This window comes from Eupeodes corollae, chromosome 2 (genome assembly GCF_945859685.1).
Source record: "Eupeodes corollae chromosome 2, idEupCoro1.1, whole genome shotgun sequence".
Taxonomy (NCBI): domain Eukaryota; kingdom Metazoa; phylum Arthropoda; class Insecta; order Diptera; family Syrphidae; genus Eupeodes; species Eupeodes corollae.
The window spans coordinates 2342750-2365018 of NC_079148.1; the positions used below are offsets into that span (position 1 = coordinate 2342750).

Consider the following 22269-nt stretch of genomic DNA (forward strand, 5'->3'; position numbering starts at 1 on the left):
AACCAGATTTTTGTCACTAAATCTTAAAAATTAATATTTTGTCCAGTAACCTTTATTTTTAATAATTTCTTGGCATCGACAAAGCATTGACATGATTAAATTGTCAATTATTGAGACAGGAATATTCTCCCACTTATTCTTTAAAGCTGCAAAAAGCTTGTTGAAGTGTGCGTTATCTTTCCAACCCTCCTTTTTAAAACTGCCCATAAGTTCTCGATGGGGTTTAAATCGGGAAATTGGGACGGCCACTCTAAGACAAACCACTCTTTTAGAAGCTTGAAGAATATTTGGGATCATTATCCTGCTAAAAAACCCAACGCAAAGGCATTTCCTCTTCAGCATATGGCATATATTTCTAGCATCACTGTATTTGTTTTAAAAACAGAGAAAAACATCAAAAATTAATACATATATAGCGTTCAAGAGCAAAAATATACAATTACAAAGATGGGAATCTTAGGCTGTCGTTTAGGTTTGCCCACAATTTGCAAAGGTCCATATGTCAGAAAGTGTGCGTGGAACTATGAAAAAAACAAAACGCATTTTTAGATTTAATATTCCGACCAATACAATAGCTTTTTTTTTTTAAATTTCATAGGGGTGTTAAAGATGAAAGCAATTATAACCAACAGAAAGTACTGATGTTCTGTAATTGGATTTTGTGTTCTGCAATAATAAAATATTCATGTCGATTACAGAATCCGTTGAATGAGTTGCTGTTTGATTTAGAATTCTTTGACATTTATTGTATGGTAGAAATGTCAAAACTGACAATTAACGCAAACTATTCCTCCAATTGTTAATAATGTTTCGATGTGATTTGTTCCTTTTTCTTATTCAGTAAGAGAGTTTTTTCTATTCTTTTTTAAGCTATATTAGTTTGTTCTATAAGAAAAAAATATTTGTAAAAATATGTAATGAAGAAAAATCAATTTTATTTTACTAAAAGTTATTAATTTTGTCGGTAAAATATGAACTGATTTTTGGAAATGGACTGTGTATAGTTAAATAACATAAGAAAACTAACTTGATTTTATAAAATTTTTCTAAAGTTGATCCAAAATCAAACTTTAATTCAGTCGCAATAAGTTGTGCCCTCGCTATTGGATTTATGATTTTTCGAACGCACCCTTGATGCAATTTTTCGAAGTGAATTCTAGAGTTTGTTGTTAAAAATTAAATTTATTATAATGATTAGACTGTTTTTATAACAAAACAATACATTTTTTTGCAACCAACATTATAAATACAAAACTATAGATCAATGGGAATATTTTCGATGAAAAAGAACAAAAATATGAAAAAAACGGAAAGCAAATGACTGACAAATTGAGCTGTCAAAATTTCGTTTTCACCAGCTCCCTCTACAATATTTGTTGTTGTTTTTCCTATATTGATAAACATAATGTCAAAATTACAAATACAACAATATTTGTGTTTTTTGGAATAGAAATTAATATGAATAACAAATATTTTTTAGCAAGATCACTGCAGATAAAAGGCAAAGTGAGATCCTGCTGTGGATAGAAATTTGACTTTCAAAATCAATTTTCGAGTTTTTCATTTTTAGAATTTTGTACGTTTGTTATCTCTTTAATGCTAGATGGATGTGTTCGTAGAGTAATTTCCAACACACAAACCACCATGACGTAAAACTGAAGATGAACTCTGATATTTTGACAGGATTTCTTTTCAATTTATTTTAACTCAAGACTCAACTTTTGTTAAATTTACTTGTAATTGCATTGCATTTTAGAATGAAACCTAAAAACTATCTTCAAAAATTAAGATAAAGATAAGAAAATTAAAATCTTACTTCTCATTCTGGGTTCCAATGTTGCTAAATCTTAGCGTAAAGGTGGTCTTCGAGTTTTCTGTACTTTGTTTTTTAATCATAAATAATTGTTAAACTAAATAAAATATGGTTTTGTTTTTGTAAGCTGACTCGACTAAGTTGTTTAATTATACGAAAATAGATATAAGCTTTATTATTTGTTTGTTATCTTGCACAAAGTTAGTGTCACAACAAATATATAGCGCCATGTGTTGCACGCGAAGATCTACACATACAGTGGCTCCCACTACTTTTCGAACACATGAGAAATAAATGTTCGCAGTGCATTTTCTCCAAGAAAGTGTACGGAAGGTGTAAAACTTTATAACCATTTTATGTAATATTTAACAGGTTTTTATTTAAAATAAGCCATAAATTATAATTTTAGCCATTCAACATCAAATTAATATTGAAAACAAAAGCAACTCTATAATTGAACACCTCAACATAATCGTATACTTAATTTTGTTTCCCTTCGATTCAATGGTTTCCCCAAGGCGTCGAGGTATTGAAGATACAAGTTTTCAGCATACTCTAGGGCTTATTTTTAGAATTTTTCTTGTCTTAAGGTCTTCAATGTTTGTAAAGTTTTGTAAGCAACTAGGCGTCCCAGTACATCATATTATATGCTCTATTGCATTTTGATTTGGTGATATTTCATGTGTTTTACGCACTTTAGAGTAGTTATACAATAACCAAGACCTTGCTTTATAAGATATACAGTGGTGGACACGAATTTAGCACATTGAAAAGCACTTTCAATTCTTTATTACTTGCAAATAAAGGTTATTTTTTATGTGTTACTATGACTAATTTATATGAAAAAATATTGAAAAGAAAGATACCGTTTTGCGAAAAATGAAGATTGTTTGTGATTCGTTTTGCAATCAAAGAATGTATTTTAAATTTTTGCTTTTTTTTAAGAAAATAATTATTTTTGAGGTAATTAAATATTCCTTTAATGATCTATATTAAAAAAAAAATAAGAAACAAATTAATTTGTCATGGCAAAAGGAAAATAGTGCTCAAAGGAAAAAAGAAGTCAGATCTTGAAAAAAAGGGTGGACGGTAACAGACATTTCTAAGTTGTTAAACAAAACCCCCGGGCCAGAAAGACAACTACAAATAAAGATAGAATTATTTATAGGTTATCGACCAAGGGTCCGTTTCAGACCTCCAGTGCCATTCGAAGCGAACTTTCAACGAATTATGTAGTAAATGTTTCCTTAAGGACAGGGAATATGATCCAAGGTACACCATTAACACGGTGAAACACGGTGGAGGCAACGTTATGGTCTTGGCAGATTTTTCATGGCACGGCGGCGGCGTTGACCACATCGTAAAAATTGACACCGAAATGGACGAGAACGTGTACAGAGATATCCTGATACCCTACGCCGAAGACAATTTGCTGTTATTATGGCGCTTCATGCACGACAACGACCCTAAACACACTTCAAAGTTAGTAAAGTGTGCTTTAGAGGTGAATAAAATCGACGTTATGAAGTGGCCAGCACAATCACCCGATCTTAACCCGATAGGATTTGTGAAATGATGTTAAATATCACATTGAGCAAAAAAAAAAACCAACCAATTTAACACAATTGTGGCAGGAGATTCAAAATGCTTGGTATGCAATTCGAAAATTACGATGTGAGGCTTTGGTTGAAAGTTTGCCAAGAAGAATTACCTCTGTACTGCAAAATAATGGGTTCCCTACCAAATACTAAGAAAAAATTAGAAATGATAACGGTAAGTAAAATTCTATCAAGAAACTGTTGGATGTGCTAAATTCGTGTCCAGGTGAAAAATTGATGTTTCTACATTCCATACTTTTTTCTTCTTACAAATGTTGAACATATTTCATGAAGTACTTTAAAAACATAGTGCTATGTATATGAAATGTAAATAAAATATAATAATAAGAAAACAAATTGAAAATTAAATGGTTTATATTTTCTTTAACCCGTGTGCTGAATTCTTGTCCACCACTGTATGCTTTGCTTTGGTAGCTGTTCTGGTAGAATATGAAATTGTCTAATAGTCCGAGCTTACTGGCAGTGGTCACTTACTGTTGTTTAAAAATTATTTATGTTAGTCCTTTGATACATTTTGCCTCCCACAAAATGTTAGTTCCGAATTCCAGAACTTGCAATACATCCTCATAATAGAATGAACCACAACGTCAAATTCCCAGCTAAACATTTTTTTTTAAATTGCATTCGTATTTGTGCAAAGAGGGGTAAATCTACCTATTATTTTTCTCCATGGAATGCAAAAACAGGGGACAATTGTGTTTTGACAGACCTGAATCAAAAATAAATTGATTTATTTTACCCATGAAAAACCCCATATCTAAGTCTTCCATAATACAAGGTTAACAATAACATTGTCATTTGATAGGAAAATTACCGTTACAGAGTTACCACAGTGCAAAAACAGTGCGTGTCCGATTATGTATAAAAGGTTAAAATACTTGATTTCGTTTTTATTTATTTGCTTATTCATAACTGGAAATGCAGTTTTGTTTATTTAAAATTAACTTAAGCTTAAATATAAATATATTAAAACAACTATTGATAAAATTCTACTAATTCTATATATTTTCTTGGAGAAATTGCATTGCGAACATTTCCATTCTCTTTGTCCGATTAATCGTGGGAGCCACTGTACCTAACGAACCTTTAAAATGTCTAAATATAAAGTAACAATATTTAAAACTCTTTTTTTTTGGGTTAATGGTTAAAATCTAAGTCCATTAGACCACCAAAGAAATTAGCAACGATAACAAAAAAGTAGGTGATATGAATTAAATAATTATTATGGACGTTAATTGGATATTAGGTTGGAAGGTATAATGACATCAACATCACTAAAGAAGATTACCAGGTAATTATTTATTTATTAATAAAAAAAAAGAGTGGCAAAGACACATTTTTACAAAACTGAATTTCATTGTCACCGAAAAGACAACGACAACGACACATGGTTGACGGCAGCGACGAAGAAAAGGAAAAAAAAACACGACTTGGGTTACGATGACACTGACGTACACGTGACGACCGCTTCGTAATGAGTTTTTGATGTTTTGAATTAATAATGATTTTTGGGAATAATTTTGTTAAGAGCAATGCACAAAAATCATTATTGTTATATTATATGAAAGACATACAACTTTTTTTCGGTTCGGTTCGTTTATTTATTCAAATACAGAATTAATATGCTTTGTTTTTTATTTATAGCATTTATGAGAGAATTTATTGCTATTTAATAAAATAATAAATTATTTATTGAAATGGGAAATTCTTATCATAGCTTTGTTTGTTTACAAATATTATGGATCATTTTATTCAACAAAAAAGAATACAATAAACTTTACATTTTGTTTGATATTTTGTGTAATGTTATATGGACTTGTTTTAGTTACATAAACTTTAAGATGATTGCCCTTAAAGTATCTAATATTGATAATTTACTTCGATATCAGTTGTTGTAAGTTAATATGAAAAGCCCTTCAATTTTAAAAATTGTGTTGAAATTGTTATCTTGCTATACCTAAGTTTTATTAGATATTTTTGTTTTAAATTTAATTTAAGGGTCAATAAATTTGAGAGGCAAATTAAATTTGTAAAAGTCGCAATTAAAATAAAAGAGAACGTAACATTGAAATTGAAATACTTTATTGAAATCACTTCCATTCGATTTTGACATTCTTAACAACTTGAAATGCAATTTGTAGAAAAATGGAGAACAATTGTAGGGTCAAGGGTAGCGAAATTCGGGTCAAGGACCAAACGTTCTTTACCACACAAAAAAAAAAACTATGGAATTCTAAGCATTTGTATCATGTCCGAGAGCCAAGTCCTATCCTTAACTGGTGCAAGTGGGTGAGTGGCAATAAGGATAAGAATCTCATTTTGGTGTACAGGATACAGAGAGAAGGATTCTGATAGGAACAACAAGAAAAATAGTAAAAGATGACACCCTTAAAAAATTCAAAACATCTCAAATTGGTGTTAATATCAAAATAATTTGACTTTTATATTTTGTGCTCTCGTGAACCTTGAAATTTATTTCTTTTTTATATTTTAATAGAATTTGTTCTTGGATAGGTATAGCACCTACATACTACCTACCATAATAGCTATGTTATAGCAAACATTATAAAAGAGTAATAAAATTTTGCAATTAACAACGGCAATAAAATAAAAGATTAAATTTAATTTAATTAATTGTAAGACTGCACGATTTGAAGAAAGAAAATTATTGCGGATGTACTTAAGTAAATATAATAATAAATTAAGTCAAAAAATTAATATCTTTTTCTTGTCTACTTACCATTATATGAGAGACGAGGTTTTGTTAGGCACATAACTAAATGACATTCTATGTCATCGGGCAGAACGAATTTACTACAAACTGGGCATTTGATACCTGAAAGAAATAAGATTAGAAAATTTGATTAACGATTTAATAAGAAAATATTTAAAATTTTAAAGCACCAGAATAAGTACGCATCAATAATTTTAAAAAGCATGACATTTAAGTGGTCAACGTTGAAGACTTTTATGTCACCTACTCCCAAAATAGTTGATTTTGAACACGATTATCTGCCATCAAATCATGTTCATTGGGTGGTTTTTGGTCCCAATACGGTGGCAATTATGGCTATCATTGGATTTTATTATTTAACATTTATGTTCGAGATTAAAAACCAATTATGATATTTACCTTTTTTATATTTATCAAAATAAAACTAATATGCTGTTAACATTTTTTATGTACCCAAGAAATGTTCCTTATGTTCATTTTAAATTTGTCAATGTTCAAATCGTTCCATTTTCTTTGCATTTTCAATTGTCACTTTTCCTTTCAATGATCAACTCCAACCTCAAATGGAACTATGTGTCCAATGAAATTTTAATGATTCAAATTCAAATATACGACAACTTTTTCGTTTTCATAGTATTTTGTTTTCCAGCGGAACATATTTGCATATAAGTGAAGCGTCTTCGAGAACGTGTCAAATTAGAACGATAGACACTTAACGTGAATGGAAATTTTTGACTGTGATTAGTTTTCATCATTGAACATTTTGTTTACAGATTTAAAAGTGATTAAGAGAGTCAAATTTGTAATGTTTGGTGTCAAAAAGAAGTTAATAAATTGTATATTTTGGATATACAGTGGTGGCCAAAATAATAAGAGTGGATCATTTTTTTTTTCTTGTAATAATAAAATCTATGCCTTAAACCTTTTAAATTGGAGCAAATTATACATTGACTTGACTGTAAAACATTTTCAGTGCTACCAACCATTAATAATGGTCACTTGCAATGTACCGTTAGTTTTACTCACAAATGTCAGATTTGCAATGGTCGAAAAAATAAGAGTGCTGTGTAGAATTATTGAAGTATTACCGGTCTTTTTCCCATCGCAACTTAGACTTCTTTCTAAGTGTTTAAAGTACATTTATTTTTTAAATAATGGGACGCAGAAGGCCCTAGGACGAACACAGTTTGATTCTGTCACTAAGAGATTAAGACAAAACATACAGTTTCATTGCAGATGCTTTTTAAAGATCTCGATGTGTTGTTGCTAGGGTGCTAAAGAAGCGAAGTCTACCATCAAATTTCACCGAAAAAAGAAAACGCCCAAAAAACAATAACTTTGCTGGACAAAAGGATTGTTAGAGAGGTGTTTAAAAATACAACATCAAGCGGTATAAAAGCAAAAATATTATTGGATATCAGCTCTCGCACAACCCGCAGACGTTTGCAGGATAAACATTTATGTACATGGTCGAATTGTGAGGAATCTTTCACATTCGACATGCAGAAAGTGGCGAAATTGTTGTTTTAGTGACGAAAACAAGATACAGATGAAATGTTTGACTGTTAACGGTCGAATTCTTTTTCTTATGGGGGAATAGGTGCTATATATTGGACAAAAAGAAATATGACCAAGAAAACCTATTTGGACATTTTGCTTTCATATACCGAAAAAAATATGCCTTTAGTGTGGACCTACCAGCAAGATAACGATACTAAGCACGCGGCTAAGGTGGTGACCAGGTGGAATCTTTGGAAAGATTTGAAGAATAGGGTCCGGAAAGAAATGCACTGAATCATTGGAATTGTATAAAATTGACAAAACAGAATAGGGAATAAATTTGCTTCAGGACAATATAAACTACATTTAAATATAGCGAATTTAATTGTGTAATGAAACTTTCCATATCAAAAAGATTTCTTTGAATGATTTACAGTCAATTAGTTCACAATTTGGAGGAAACACGGTAAAATATGAATTTCAACAAATTGATTCCGGATTGATTTCAATGACAACTGGTCCCAAAAAATAGACCCGTTCGTTTACTTTTCAGAACTCACAATTTGAAAATATAAATGTTTGTATGAATATTTGACTGAATTTTTGACCAAATTTGCCAAAAATATGATGACAAAATTAAAAAATATGCTTCAAAATTTTCAACGACTTAGAAAATTGTTATCTTTAATAACTTTCTTTGGCTTTTTAAGACAAAAAGCAGCTAATAAATAAACGGGTAATGACTAGGCCTAGTTTTCAAGTGAGAATCGCAAAATTAAATTCAGTAATATTCCTATAACTTATAAACGAGTATCGAGTTTACGTTTGTCTGCTATTACAGTATATAGTTCCCGACACACGATTCACATAAGTGCGAAAAAGAAAGCAGATGTCAGAAAATGAGAAGCAAAAAAAATGTCAGGTTAGTCTCGGGCAAATTTTTCGTAGGCTCACTTTGGCGTTTCTTCTGTCTCACATTCGTTTAATAGTTCTTTTTCATTCAATTTTCTTGTTGCTGGGATAAACAACATCGAATTTGTTTGAAAACCAGAAAAGTGTGTAACTTCAACATATTTAATAATTTCCAGAATCCATTTCCAAAATCCTATTTATTTTGTTTTATAAATTTTGCTCAACTTCAAAAACTATCGAAAAATTAAAGCCAACGAGGACCATTCAAAACAAAACAAACAATAATTGTCGAATTTGAGGCATGGAACACGAGTCAACGTGTAATAGTGTTTGAATCAACGAATACAAATTTCTATGGAAAGTCAAAAGTGAGTCGTGAGTCAACGTGTAATAGGGGACTTTGCTATCTTTTAAATAAGCAACGCAAAGCTGCGTTTGATAATGAGAAAAATCAAGTTTCGAAACTGGGTAAATATTACAAGTTAACAAACAAGAGATTATTGTAGGTAAACGTCACTTTCCACGAGTATTTGGGTTTTAATAATAGCTTTAACTCTGGTCTTATTTAGCTTTTAGTGATTTGCTAAATCCACGAATTTCTGACGTTTCAAATAAATTAATAGGTCCGTTGCCCTGTTTATGTTTTTTTGCTTTGTTTTTTTTTTTCACAAACTGTCAATATTAAGACACGACAGTGGGATTTGCGCTAGTTTCAATTTCATATGTGAAAGGTAAATTTTGAAATATCAAATCATATTTATTAAAATAAACGGTGTTGAGGACAAAATAATCAAATATTTCAAAGTCAAATATTTCTTCTTCAAAAGTCCCATATCAAGGCAATCACAATAGCTACAATTTAACTTCTTTGAAGACTTGTAGCAACTATATAATTCGCAGTTGCTCTATGTAGCTCAAATTATATAAAATCTCGATTTATTCGGGAAAATAAGCGTCAAGACAAGGTGTAATGGCAATCTTCTGATGAGCCAAACCATTACATCGGGGCGAAACGTATATATGAACACTTTTATGCTGGTTTATATTTATATTTAATTTCGTGATTTTAAACCATATTTATTAAATTTTGATGTTCCAAAATTCGTTCGAAATTGTCATTGCTCAACTAAAATAAATTGGAAAAAGAAAAAAATATGGGAAAGCAGAGACAAATTTTACAGCCCAGGGAGAGTACGATAACGACAAGCTCCTCTACCAAAAACGTTATTATTTATTGTCGACAAAGCTATTGTACTCGTGCCTACAGCCCACATTAAATTTACTTCTAAGCAAGTTCGATTTTAAGAGATATATAATAAATGTTAGTTTTGACAGTTCAAGCCAACTCAACATTTTCGAAGTGGAAAACATGAAACATCATTTCATCATGATTTCATTTGAAGTGCATCTCTTTACAACTATCACAAATGTAAACAGATGAAAGATAACACTTTCAAAAGTTGATTTTCAATCCTTCCACAAAACAAGAGTAAGAGATAGCAAAGAAAATTTACGAACCTATGAGTCCATGAGCTAGTTTACAAACTGTGCGAATTTGTTTTGTAATAAAAAATAGCAACAAACTTCAAAATTTTGACCCCTTTTACAGATTCAACAGATAATTTGTTGTTTACATTGTTGTTTTTATTATCATATTAATTGATAATACCAAACGTGACCGATCAATCTCTACTGGCGCTACTTTGATTTCTTGGTCAAAAAACAAATGACGTTTAATTTCATAATAAAACGTCAAAAACAAAAACAATATAAAAAAGTTAAAATACAGACAAACAAAAAACTTATTATATATTCGTATTTATTTGCATTTTAAATTAAATAATATCTATCTATAGATATTGCTATAGATAAAATTGTAATTAACTTTCTATTCGAATTAAAATCCAGTTTTGGGCGCAAAATAAACTTCCTACATCTTCCATGAAGCGAATAGTCGAGGTTAACTTGTTTTTATAAAGTCACGTATTACTATACAACTATAGTATTTAAGTAAATGTTTTAAAATAAAAATACAAAATTAAAACGTCAATAGCATGCTTCATCGGTATCGTTGGCGGCCAGCAGCGACGACAGACGGCAGAAAGCAGAACGATTAAACTCATTTTACCATATTACAAGTTGTAAAGTATCTACAGTCTTTAGGTACCTACAAAATAACATTGTAGATACATTGAAGGTAGGTATGTTACATTTGGAATAAATTAAGGACAGAAAGTACCTCGAAAACAACAGAAAAACGTAGTTAAGTTTGCTCCAATGAACTGAACAGAGAGGGTAGGTCTGACTTTGGCTCCGGCTTTGGGTAAAAGTTGAGTTGACCAAACCAATTCCTATAGAGTTCTTTTTGTTTAAATTTAAAAATAGAACAATCCATTAAGAGTTATCTTTCCGTAGGCAGGTGACTGTCTGTCTGTCTGTTTGTCTGTCTCCATTTCAATCAATAACTTACCATAAATTCTTGTGCTGCGGTGCTGGTGCCGTTGTTGCCGGAGCGCTGAAGCATTTAAATGACGGAATTCTGTCTCAACATCCGGCATACACGTACTCACAACATACCCCATTGCAGGAGTGGGTTCGGCGACGACGCACGGTTCGTTGGTGGCTTAACTATGGGTGGGTTGTTGGTTGTAGACTTATTTCATATGTTAAGTTCTTGTTGCTTGTTGTTTCAATAAATCCACTTGTGTGTCTCTACAATACGGTTTCAATAAAAAAAACCATTTCGAAATATCGATTGTGGGATGTCTCTCTCAATTGTGTTCAGTGTTCAGAGCGAATCGAACACACCTCATATTTTTTCATTCCCCCCGTATAATGGTAATGGCTCTAACATTCTTTGCACTAACCCCCCTTTTACCCCTTCTCAGATTTATCGATCGCGACATTTATATTGTGACCCCTAATCAAAGTGCCATTGGGTATATGACATGCACCTTCTTCTACTTATCTATAACTATATACTCGCTTAAACTAATGAGTTCTCAAAACACTCAGCCTATACAAGGGTGAATGGGGGGGGTATTTGAATTGGAAAGAGGTCGAGAGGAGGTGGTTGTTATAGGCTATAGGCCATAGGCAGTTATAGAAAGGGGGATATGGTTGTGGAAACTTGTTGCGGATTCATTTATTTATTCAGAAATTAAGAAACCCCACAAGATGTTTTACGGTTCAATGCTGCTGCTGCTTGTGGTGCGAACATAAAGAGAAAGGGTGCGGTGGTGGTGGCTATAGCAATGGTGATGGTGATGGAGCAGCTGTGGGTGATTTGTCTGGGGGAACTGAGTGTGAAGTTGATTGTACCTATACTCAACTCCTTGTAAGCAACATTCCGCCTTTTGCAAACATACTTATAAATTATAATTCCACGTGTGAGGTTGGGGAATGGTGTTTTCAATTTGTTTACCTACTGGCATTTTAAATCTTAATTTATTGCAAAATGTTGAAAGTTATACCTGGATAAGGTTATAAAATTGAAACTTCTGTTTGTCTTCTGCCTCCCTCTCTTCGCCTCCTATAGAGGCTCTCGTGCCCGTAGGGGGGTAAAAGTAGGCAAATTAAAAATTAACAAACCTCTAGAAGAGAGATGCCAAACGTGGTTGCCAGTTAACTTTTTAAAGAGGTGCTTAAAATTAAGACGTGCTTAAATTTAACGAAAGGCCGTCAAAACTATGTCATATGTCCGTTGAGATCTAAACATAAAATGGAGTGCACTTGTACCACGTATTTAAAGTGAGGTTAAAAATAAGCGCCGTTCAAAAAAGAGTCTAATAAATACAGCACTTTTAATCACTGTTTTTGTATCAAAAACGTTATGAATGAACTGTTAAATTCAATTTCCGAATGGATATGGCTATGACTCCATAGAAAGATTTAAGAGTTCAGAATCTACAGTGACAAGCAAAAGTGGTCAAATGTTCTCGACTTTTTAAAAAAATTGTTTAAAAGTAAGAGTTTTGAATAACATTAACATTTTTTTTATTTTTCTTAATTTATTTATTCAACTAGCAATTATAATGTATAATGATATTTAAAAGAGGAATATATTTTACAAAAAACAAAAAATAATATTGAAGCATAGTTTGAAGAGACCAAGTGTGAGAAGACCATTACACTTGGTCTCCACTTCAACGATGGCAACTACGCCTACTTTATAAAACTGTAGCCAACTTCAGGCAAAAAAAACGAAGATGAATTCATTCGAATTCTAGAAGCCAACCGCCATTGACGCCATATTTTTTTGTAAGATATTTTCCTTAGAAAAAGAAAACTAAATTTTAAAAAACCTAGTTTAATAAACGTGTTATATATATATTATATACTATATATCATTACGAAATATCAAAAATATTACATATGTATATCGAAAACTTCTGTGCTTAACATCAAAAAAAGCAAAAACATCGATGTACCATTAATAAAAAAAGGACGGAAACGCAAACGACTACTTTCTATGACTTGGATGCTAGAAAAATGGAAAGGGAGTTGAGAAGTTGTAGATGCAAAACACCTAAGGAGGGAGCCAAAAACATAGACAAGTCAGTTAGTGAATGGACTGCACGCCGGGCACTCAAAAGAATTGGATTAGCTAAAGAAAAACCAAAGAAGCCTCTGCTTTCAGCGAAAAATATTAAGGCCAGGTTAGCTTTTGCTAAAAGGCACAGATATGGACCATAGACCAATGGAAAAAAGTCATTTGGTCCGTAGAGATGAAGATCAATAAATTAGGAATGGATGGTAGAGCTTTTCACGTCCTGGAGAAGGACTTCAACAACATCAAGTTTAGAAGAGCGTGAAACATGGAGGAGGCTCGGTGATGGCTTGGGGCTGTTTCTTGTGGAACTCTATCGAACCTTTAGTAAAAATCGATGGCATCATGAACAAAGAAAATTATTTCGATATTTTGAAGACAAATTTACCAACTTTTACTGCATCCATGGGCTACAATGAGTGTGAAGTGACTTTTCAGCAGGACAGAGATCCCAAACACTCTTCGAAAATTGTCACAGAATGGCCAGCACAGAGCCCTGACCTCAATCCAATTGAAAATGTATGGTCAATTGTAAAATGAAGGTTGGGGCAGAACGAAATTTGTCCATTGATTTTTAAGAGCTTTGGCAACGAATGGAGTCATATTCCAGAAGAATTTCTTCATAATTTGGTGGAAAGTATGCGCGTTGCTCACAAGTAATGAAAAAAATATTATAAATAATAAACGTAAGATTAGTAATCTATCTATAAAAAAGATTTATAATTTTAGAATAATTGAAAACATTTGATCAATTTTGCTCGTCACTGTATATCAGGGACAAAATACCAAACGCGAAAATACCAATTTTTGATATGCCAAAGAGCTATTTCGAATTTTTATGAAAACTTACAACTATTATAATCAAAACAATGGCGGATAATTGAACGATTTAGTAAAGTATTTAAGCCATTTTTAGCATTTGTATCCAATTTTCAAAGCAGTGGATACAATTTTCCAGTCAACAATTGGAAATTCCAATTAATAGTTCCGTTTACTTTTTATATTTTTACAAACTGTCACTTTTTAGACATGTTTGGATGCTGTTTTTTTTTAATAAAAGGCTTGCTAATTGCCACAAGTAAGCAAATCAAAAAGAAAGGTTTAAAATTTTGGACGCCCTTAGTAAATTACACAATATTAAGCAAATTTCTTAGTAGTAAATTGCTAATCCCTTAACAATAGGTTGTTTAAAATTTTGCGCCAATGTTTCCACATAACCTTCTTTATTAACCATGAAAATGAAATACTTTTACATTACATAACAAAAAACTTGATATTTTATGTATTTAGGTATTTTCTATAGAAGTGAAAACAAAACATTGTTTTGTAAAATAAAAACGAATAGACTATGCAACTTTTTTTTTTAAATTTTCTTTCAACCTGTGTAATTTGTTTAAAATGTCAGCAAATGGGAAGAAAACAACAACCACTTTCTCTCTTCTTGTTGACATTTGTTGTTATTTTTTTTCTTGAACTATGTTTTTGATATGTTTTCATCTGTGGGGGTTATCTGTCATTTATTGAAATCGAAAAAAAATGGCGGAACTAGTGTTATTTCACATGCCATATTTTAATATAATTCTGTATTGCTGTCAACGTTAGTTCACTCATTCTTAAGGTCCGTTCCATAGAATCTTTTGCATGCGTTGCGGCAACGTATACAACTGACAGCTCGATTAATTAAATACGTTCTTATCAGAAGCGGTCCAAAAGCAACGCATTTTCCGGGCGCAACTCAAAAAGTACCTATACTTTTAGCATTCTATAACTCTTGTTTTTTTAATTTTTACAAATGATAAGCTGTCATCTGTCAAATTAAAATCAATTATAATTAAACAAAAAGAAACCAACCAACTTAATTTTGTTTCACAAAAAAAAGAAAAAAAGCTTGCTCATTATTTCTGCATTTTGTAAATTATTTTGACAACAAACAAAATATTATTGAATAAATATTTGATCAGTTCTATAAAAATGCTCTGAAATATTTCAGCACGCACTGGCTTTCAGAAATGGAACACACCTAGTAATTTAAATTAAGTTGACCTAAGCTGTCAAAACATCGCAAAGTATCATATCAAGGTCAATGGATTTGTTGTCGCAATGCATACGACGGACGAATATTTTTTGGTCGGACCCTTAAAATGTTGATACTTTTAGTTTTGACAGCTAAAACATTGTGATTCCAAAATAAGTTAAAATTGTATTTGAAAATATTTAATTATTATTATTCGCTGATTACGGAAATCATATTATTTGTATCCCATTTTAATTTGTTAATAAACGTATCAATGCCACTACTTCAATTAATCCTAGCCAAACAAATCAGCTGATAGAAATTCAATAACTATTATAATGTATCTATATAAAGATTTAAACAAAAAAACTAAAATTAACCTCCTGATAAGATACGAATATCTAATTAGAACACAGCACATTTCAAGAGAATGGCAACCATCCGGTTTTTACCTTCGTTTTCGTAAACCTATTTACCTGCCACCACCGTTCCACTGCTAAAACTACTAAACCAATCACCAAAATTCATCAATTATTCTCCACTTCTCTCTACGTCTACTCTACTTGTTTTACGTACACGCAACACCGGTGTCAGCGTCATAATAAATTTAAAAAACAACTAAATGTGAACAATTCTTCAAGTCTACACGTCACGATACGACAACGACACACGGGCACGGCTAATGGCTTACGAATTCAAGAAGATGACATTTCAAACAATTACCGGAACGAATGTGACAATACACTAGAAAAGATACATTCAATTTCAATGAGACTGAGTAAAATGATACTGAGACTGACGGAATTACTAAAACTGATGTTTGATGATACTGCTCTGCCTTCTGCATCCCTTAATTCTGAAGCTCGAAGCCGATAGTGAAGTACTGCACCGAACCGATGCACGTTATTTTGTTAAATGGAAAAGATTATACGTGTAGACACCAACAGAACACAGACTCATCATTCATGAGAATATTTACTAATTTAGATGAGGGGATGCTTGGCGCAATTGTATCGCAGCCTACAATCCCCACGTAGCAAAAAATTATGCACTGGATATGTAAAGCCATACCCCACAGGAGCAGTCTGTCAAATGAGACAGAGCCGCTGCAATGCGCCTAAGGAATATGTTTCAGCGAGTACCCTTTTTAATATCACCTTCGATTTCAGCTTTACCTACAGATACTTCCACCCTTAGTGAGTGTGAATCATAAAGAAATGAATTGTAATTTAGCACATCTTTTTCAAAATTCAAATGTGTTTTGTTCATGTTTAGTGATTTTTCAATGTTGAATGTTTTGAAACTGTGCTGTAGCTGTGCTGAAATTATAGTCATGCGTGTGATGGAAGCCCTTTACTTTTCATATTCATATAAAGTCGTTTTATTTTTCATGTTCTCTTTGCTTCCGTTCTCCCTCCATCTACATTCATGATAAATTTTAATTTATTGTCTTGTCATCTGAGATCTGACGTACTCTACGTCTACACAACACATGAGTAGATTCTTTTGTTAGATTGTTATTATTTTTATTTTTTTATTTTCTAGATTTGCACAATTGTTTGAATTTGTTTTCTTTTTTTTATTTAATTGGCAAATTGATAACTTAAAAAACTTGAAACAGATAAGCGTTCCGCTTTTGTTGTCGAGCTATGAGAGCTTGGAGAGCTAGGTTAGGCTAAGTGAGTCAGTTTAGTAAACCAAGGGTAGGTTGGTTTGTGAGGTTAGGGTTGGCATTTGTATACCTACCTATGATTCGAGATGATGATAAAAGTGATACTCTAAGTTTGAGTGGAATTGAAAAGTTATATCTAGGTAGGTATTATTTTATCAATGGATTGTCATGGCAGCATTTATGGCAGAAATATGTCATATTTATAGGTACCTATACCTACAAGTGGATAAGTTTTGATAGATTTCAATTTTATTGACATCTCTTTAAAAACAAACAGATAATTTATGAAGTAGGTGAGTATTATTTGTGTGCGTTTTTTTTATAGAATAAATAAATCAATGAAAAAGATTGCTTTATCAACTCAGATGCAATTTTATCATATTTATCACTTGATTTTATTTTGAAGCATACTGGATTACATATTATGTTAAAGAATTAAAGTGAATTAAAGATGAAAGCTCATTTTACAGAATCTGTTATTGCTTAAAAAAAATAAGTAATTTTATAAAAGACAAAAACAACATTAAAAAGATGTTTCTTTATTTTATGCCAAAACTAATTTTAAATTTATTTATTCTTAAAAAAAGGTATTACGGTTAACTATCTCCGCTTACTAAAAAGTCCACATTATTGGACAATTTTTGTTTATCAAACAACTCGAATAACTTTGGTTTTATTTAAGTGACACCCTGAACGCATTCATTTACGTTTGAAGAGTGAACAGGTTGGGTGGATAAAACAAAATACTGCATTTAAAATTGTTATCTCAAAGTCAAAATATACTATATTTCAAAATACTGTATATACAAAATACTGTATGATCAAAATGCTGTATCTTAAAATTGTGTAAGTATTTCAAAATGCTCTTAATAAGGCCGAAAAATAAAAATCGTTTTAATAATGTATTAACATATTAACAGCAGTGTTGCCAAGTTGACCTGCTTCATGTCAAATTTGACAAGATTTCATCGCTGTTGACATAAAATGAAATACAAATCTTGTCAAAAGTGTTTTGACTTGTTTTTTTACTTTATTTAAAAATTCAATATGCAACTTTGATGCTGATTCGAATTTGAAAGACTTAGAGTTACAAACTTATCCTTATCTAGGATCAGAGTGCGAGGAAAAACTTAACGATTTGAAGATCAATTCGGAAGTTACCGACGAAGACATTCATATTTTTAGAAAAAATTGCAAAACTTTTATTATCAAGCTTATACAAGAATTACAGCAGAGAGTGCCAAAAAAACAGATAAGCATGCTTTCTGTCGACACATGCCTTTCCCAAAATAAAAGCTGACTTCTTCCAGTTCTGGAAGAGATGAAGGTTGACCCTGATTCAAAAGAAAAGACTTTAAGCCAATGGAGCAATCTTTGTTTCAAAAAATGGAAAAAACATAAAAGAGATGGTGGCTTTCTGGTGCGAAGTTTATTCGTATAAAGATGCCAGTGGAGAAAATCCATTTAAGAAGTTGGCAAAGTTTTCTTTATCAATATTGGTTTTACCAATTTCGAATGCAGAAGTAGAAAGAATTTTTAGTCAATTAAATTTGATTAAAACGAAACAAAGAAACAGAATGCAGCTGTTGTTAACTAATTCTCTTTTGACGATTAGAAATCATTCGCGCAATAAAAACTGTTGCAATAACTTTGCAATTCCTGCAGAAGTAACAAAAAAGGTTAGAACTTATGCTATATACAAAAATATATACATTCAATGAGATGGAATGTGATAGCTCAGATTTTGAATATCTTTAACTTTATGTACCTTAACTTAAGTACCTATGTATGTACCTATTTTTATATAATAATAATTTATAAAATATTATTTGTTTAAATTAACTCGTTGAATTGAAGTTGAAATACTTTTTTTTGTTTTGTTTAGAAACCAAATTTTCAAATATTTGACTTTTTTGACTTTATTTGGAAGAGACAAATAAAGTCAACAAGTCAGAATTTTATTTACAATTTCGACTTGGCAACACTGATTAACAGCATTTTGAAATACAGAATAAAAGCAACTATTTTGTCTCTCTTTTTCTTATTAATAGAGAAAAGTTAGTCCGTTAACTACAAAATCCATTGTTCATATTAAAGGTGTTGGCAAACGAGTGCAGTTGAATCTATATTTCGGTGCTATTAAGTTCAAAGGCAAGCTAATCAGTGTTCTTAGATAACTTTTGTAAAATGGATGGAAACAAATACCTTAACGAAATAACTAAAGAAAAGAATATAAAAGTGGAATGAGTCAAATTAAAATATTGCAAAAATATTCTATTCCAAAAATAGTGATTTGCCGATTAATACAATTTTACAAATCTAAATAGTCATTCCAAATGGTTCATCGCGACCAAGAGACGAGAGGGCAATAATAAAATCAATTAAAAAAGACATTTTCATATCATCAATTGAAATACGAACCCAACTGGACCTGAACGTAAGCGCGGGAACATTTCGGAGACGAGCTGTCGATCGTGGACTAAAATCTTTAAACGCTGTAAAAAAGTCTTTTATTTCCTCCAAAAACAAGCTGGCCAGATTAAAATTTGCTTATGGCCACATCAACTGGAACGTTAGAAAATGGAGGAACGTAGATCCTCCTTTCAGGAGTCTAAATTCAATTTGAGGGATTCCGATGGTTCCCGTTGTGTTTTCAGACCAGCCAAAGAGGCACCGGAGGTGGTAAGGTCATGGTGTGGGGATGTTTTTCAGGGCATGGGCTGGAACCGATTTATCAAATAGATAGTACAATTGATCGTTTCATGTACCGTGACATTTTGCAAAATATAATGCTGCCACACGCTGAGGATCAGTTGCATCTGAAGTAAATATTTCAGCCGGACAACAACCCAAAGCACACTTCCAATACTGTTAAGGCGTGGTTTCAAGAAAACCGGATTGACGTGTCAGCACAGTCCCCAGATCTTAACTCCATAGAAAATCTATGGGAAATTGTAGGGATTAATTGCAAAAATAAAAACGATCTGTTTGATCAAAACAAATTGGCTTGGGAAAGTATCCCAAACAGCATAATAAGCAATTTAATTGACTTCATGTCTTGAAAAAGGTGTTGAAGTGATTAAAAACAAAGAGGTTTGCTAAAAAATACTTACAATATTTTAGTAAGTATAAATGTTTTTTTTTTTAAGTTTTTTTTGTTTTAACCAGCCTAATATTGAGCTTATTGTACTAATTTTGTTATATATAATGAACTATTGCAAAATCAATTTTATTTTATATTTCCATTAGAAACTGTAAATGTGTATTTTAATTTAAAAAACAAAATAAATACAATAATTTTCTTCTTCTTTTTTATTTCTCTAACATTGTAACATGAATTGTTCCTATCATAACCAACAATTGCATAAACAATCTGCCAAAACTTCCAGCGTAATACAGTATTATGAAATGCAACATTTTAAATTTACAGTATTTTGAAATACTGAATATTCACCATACAATATTATTCCAACGCAGTATAATAGAGACCATACAATATTTTGAAATAAAGTTTTTCGATCCGCTCCCGATTGAACACACCTAAAATTTGACATTTTAAGACCTGGTCAAACAGAATGCGGCCAGGTCTGACGGGAACCAGTTTTGCACGTCCCATTCTTTGTCTTCTATAGAATCATACGTTGCTTTTCAAACAGAACTTTATCAATGTCATCGGTTTAAAACTGACCGCCACGTCATATTCAAGTTGTAAATTTTTACAAAGAACACGACACGGTAAAACGTCAAAACAGAAAGAACTAAACAAACAAAGTTATTTTTTTAATATCAAATAAAATTCATATGCAATCTTTATTAGGAAAATCAGAAAGTAAATTTCAGTTTTATTATTTTTTATTTATTATAATGATAAGCTTCATTTTTCACTGTTGTTGCTTTAACTCACTATTAACGAAAGTCTTAAACTACTCACAAAAATTCCTAAGTTTTGTTGTCAATTATAGACATTGTAATTTGTTGAACTCGCTTGCTGAATTTGTTAATTGTCACAAAAAATTACAAAAGCAAAGAAAAGTTGGCTTGACTAGAATTAGAACTGAGCCAATAGAACTTCGAAAGTTAAACGCATTTGACGTTTCAGAACGCGGAGGGTAGTATCGTGTTTAAAGTTACATTGCTTTAAATGTTTAGAGGTTTCTGAGTGTTTACAACACTGAACACATCAAATTTCAAGCGTGTTACGATAAAGAGGGGAAAGCAGGTATAGATTTTGTAATAAATAAATACTTCAATGTTTTATTTGTTAAAAAAAGCTAATATCAGCCCTTAAATGTTTTATTGAAATAAAGCTTTGTTTATGTCAAAAATAACGAATGCCATTTTCTGCACTTTAAATATTTTACAATTTCAAAGCAAAAGCGTGTTAAAGAGCTCTGAACTGAAAGGGTGGTTTTTGTGCATTCAAAGTTAATTTAATTATATATTGATACAAAAACATGGTTAAATGAATTTAAACAAGTTGCACGAAGTGCTTAACAGAACCTAAGCAAATCGACCAAGTTAAGAGTAAAGTACGCAAAGTCTTTATAACCTTAAACCTTGGATTTTGTATTGCAAATACAAATGTAACCCAATCATCTAGACCAGACAGGTTTCTTTTGCATAATAGAATTAAAAGTGTGTCGAGAGCTTAACAAAGCTTTTATTTGCAATCACAAGAAATAATCTTTTTTTTTCGGTTTCAAATAGAAAAACCAAATCAAATAAAAAACGAAATTAACCCAAGACTTGAAATGTTTCTAAGTGAACCAATTTCTGTTAAGACAGATTTAAAAAGTAGGTAAAGCAAAACATTCTTCCATCACCCATATATGTATATGCATAACAATAAGTTTGTTTGCACTTTTAAGGCCGGCCGTGCTCCAATTCGAGTGCATGGTATTAAGAACTGATAAGACTTTAAACCGATATCAATTTGATGAAGGCAAAAAACACACGTCTGATGTAGGTACCTACATACACTATGTGGACTATGGTCCTATGGACGGATGTTGGACTATAACTTGAACTTATTTTTTGTTTGATATTTTATTCTAAAGGCCCGGTTTATTCATAAAGCACATTAGGTTAGTTTTTTTGTTTGGTATTCCACAAATTTGAGTGAAGGAGTATAATACATTTGTATACAAATCATTTAGGTCTTGAAGTTGAGATTTTAAGGTTAATCAACCGATAGAATATAAAATCTCATTTGGATCATTTCTTTTGAATTTTCGGATCAAAATATATCTCTTAAAGTTCAAGGTTAAAAGTGATGCCAAATAAGAGGAAAATCAATAAATATAAAAATACAGTGTAAGGTCATTCGAATTTGGCAGCAGTATATAAAAATAGAAAGACAAAAAGAATGCTCATCAGAATACCATCGAGACCAACTGCGGACGTAATGCCAAGTACAGAGATTCGTTCTCTAGCCGTACTTTGCGAATGTGGAATGC

General features: G+C 31.6%; 1 protein-coding gene and 1 non-coding gene across 2 annotated transcripts in view; both read right to left on the bottom strand.

Moving 5' to 3' along the window:
* Positions 1 to 22269, bottom strand: part of LOC129948062 (E3 ubiquitin-protein ligase ZNRF2) — a 63793-nt gene that overhangs the window by 4655 nt on the left and 36869 nt on the right. The window contains exon 2 of the mRNA XM_056058880.1: positions 6173 to 6268. Coding sequence (XP_055914855.1) covers positions 6173 to 6268 — 96 coding nt within the window. The remainder of the gene's footprint in view (positions 1 to 6172; positions 6269 to 22269) is intronic.
* LOC129948669 (U11 spliceosomal RNA) lies at positions 16133 to 16290 on the bottom strand. Its single transcript, XR_008781955.1, has one exon. It is a non-coding gene; the product is annotated as a U11 spliceosomal RNA (small nuclear RNA).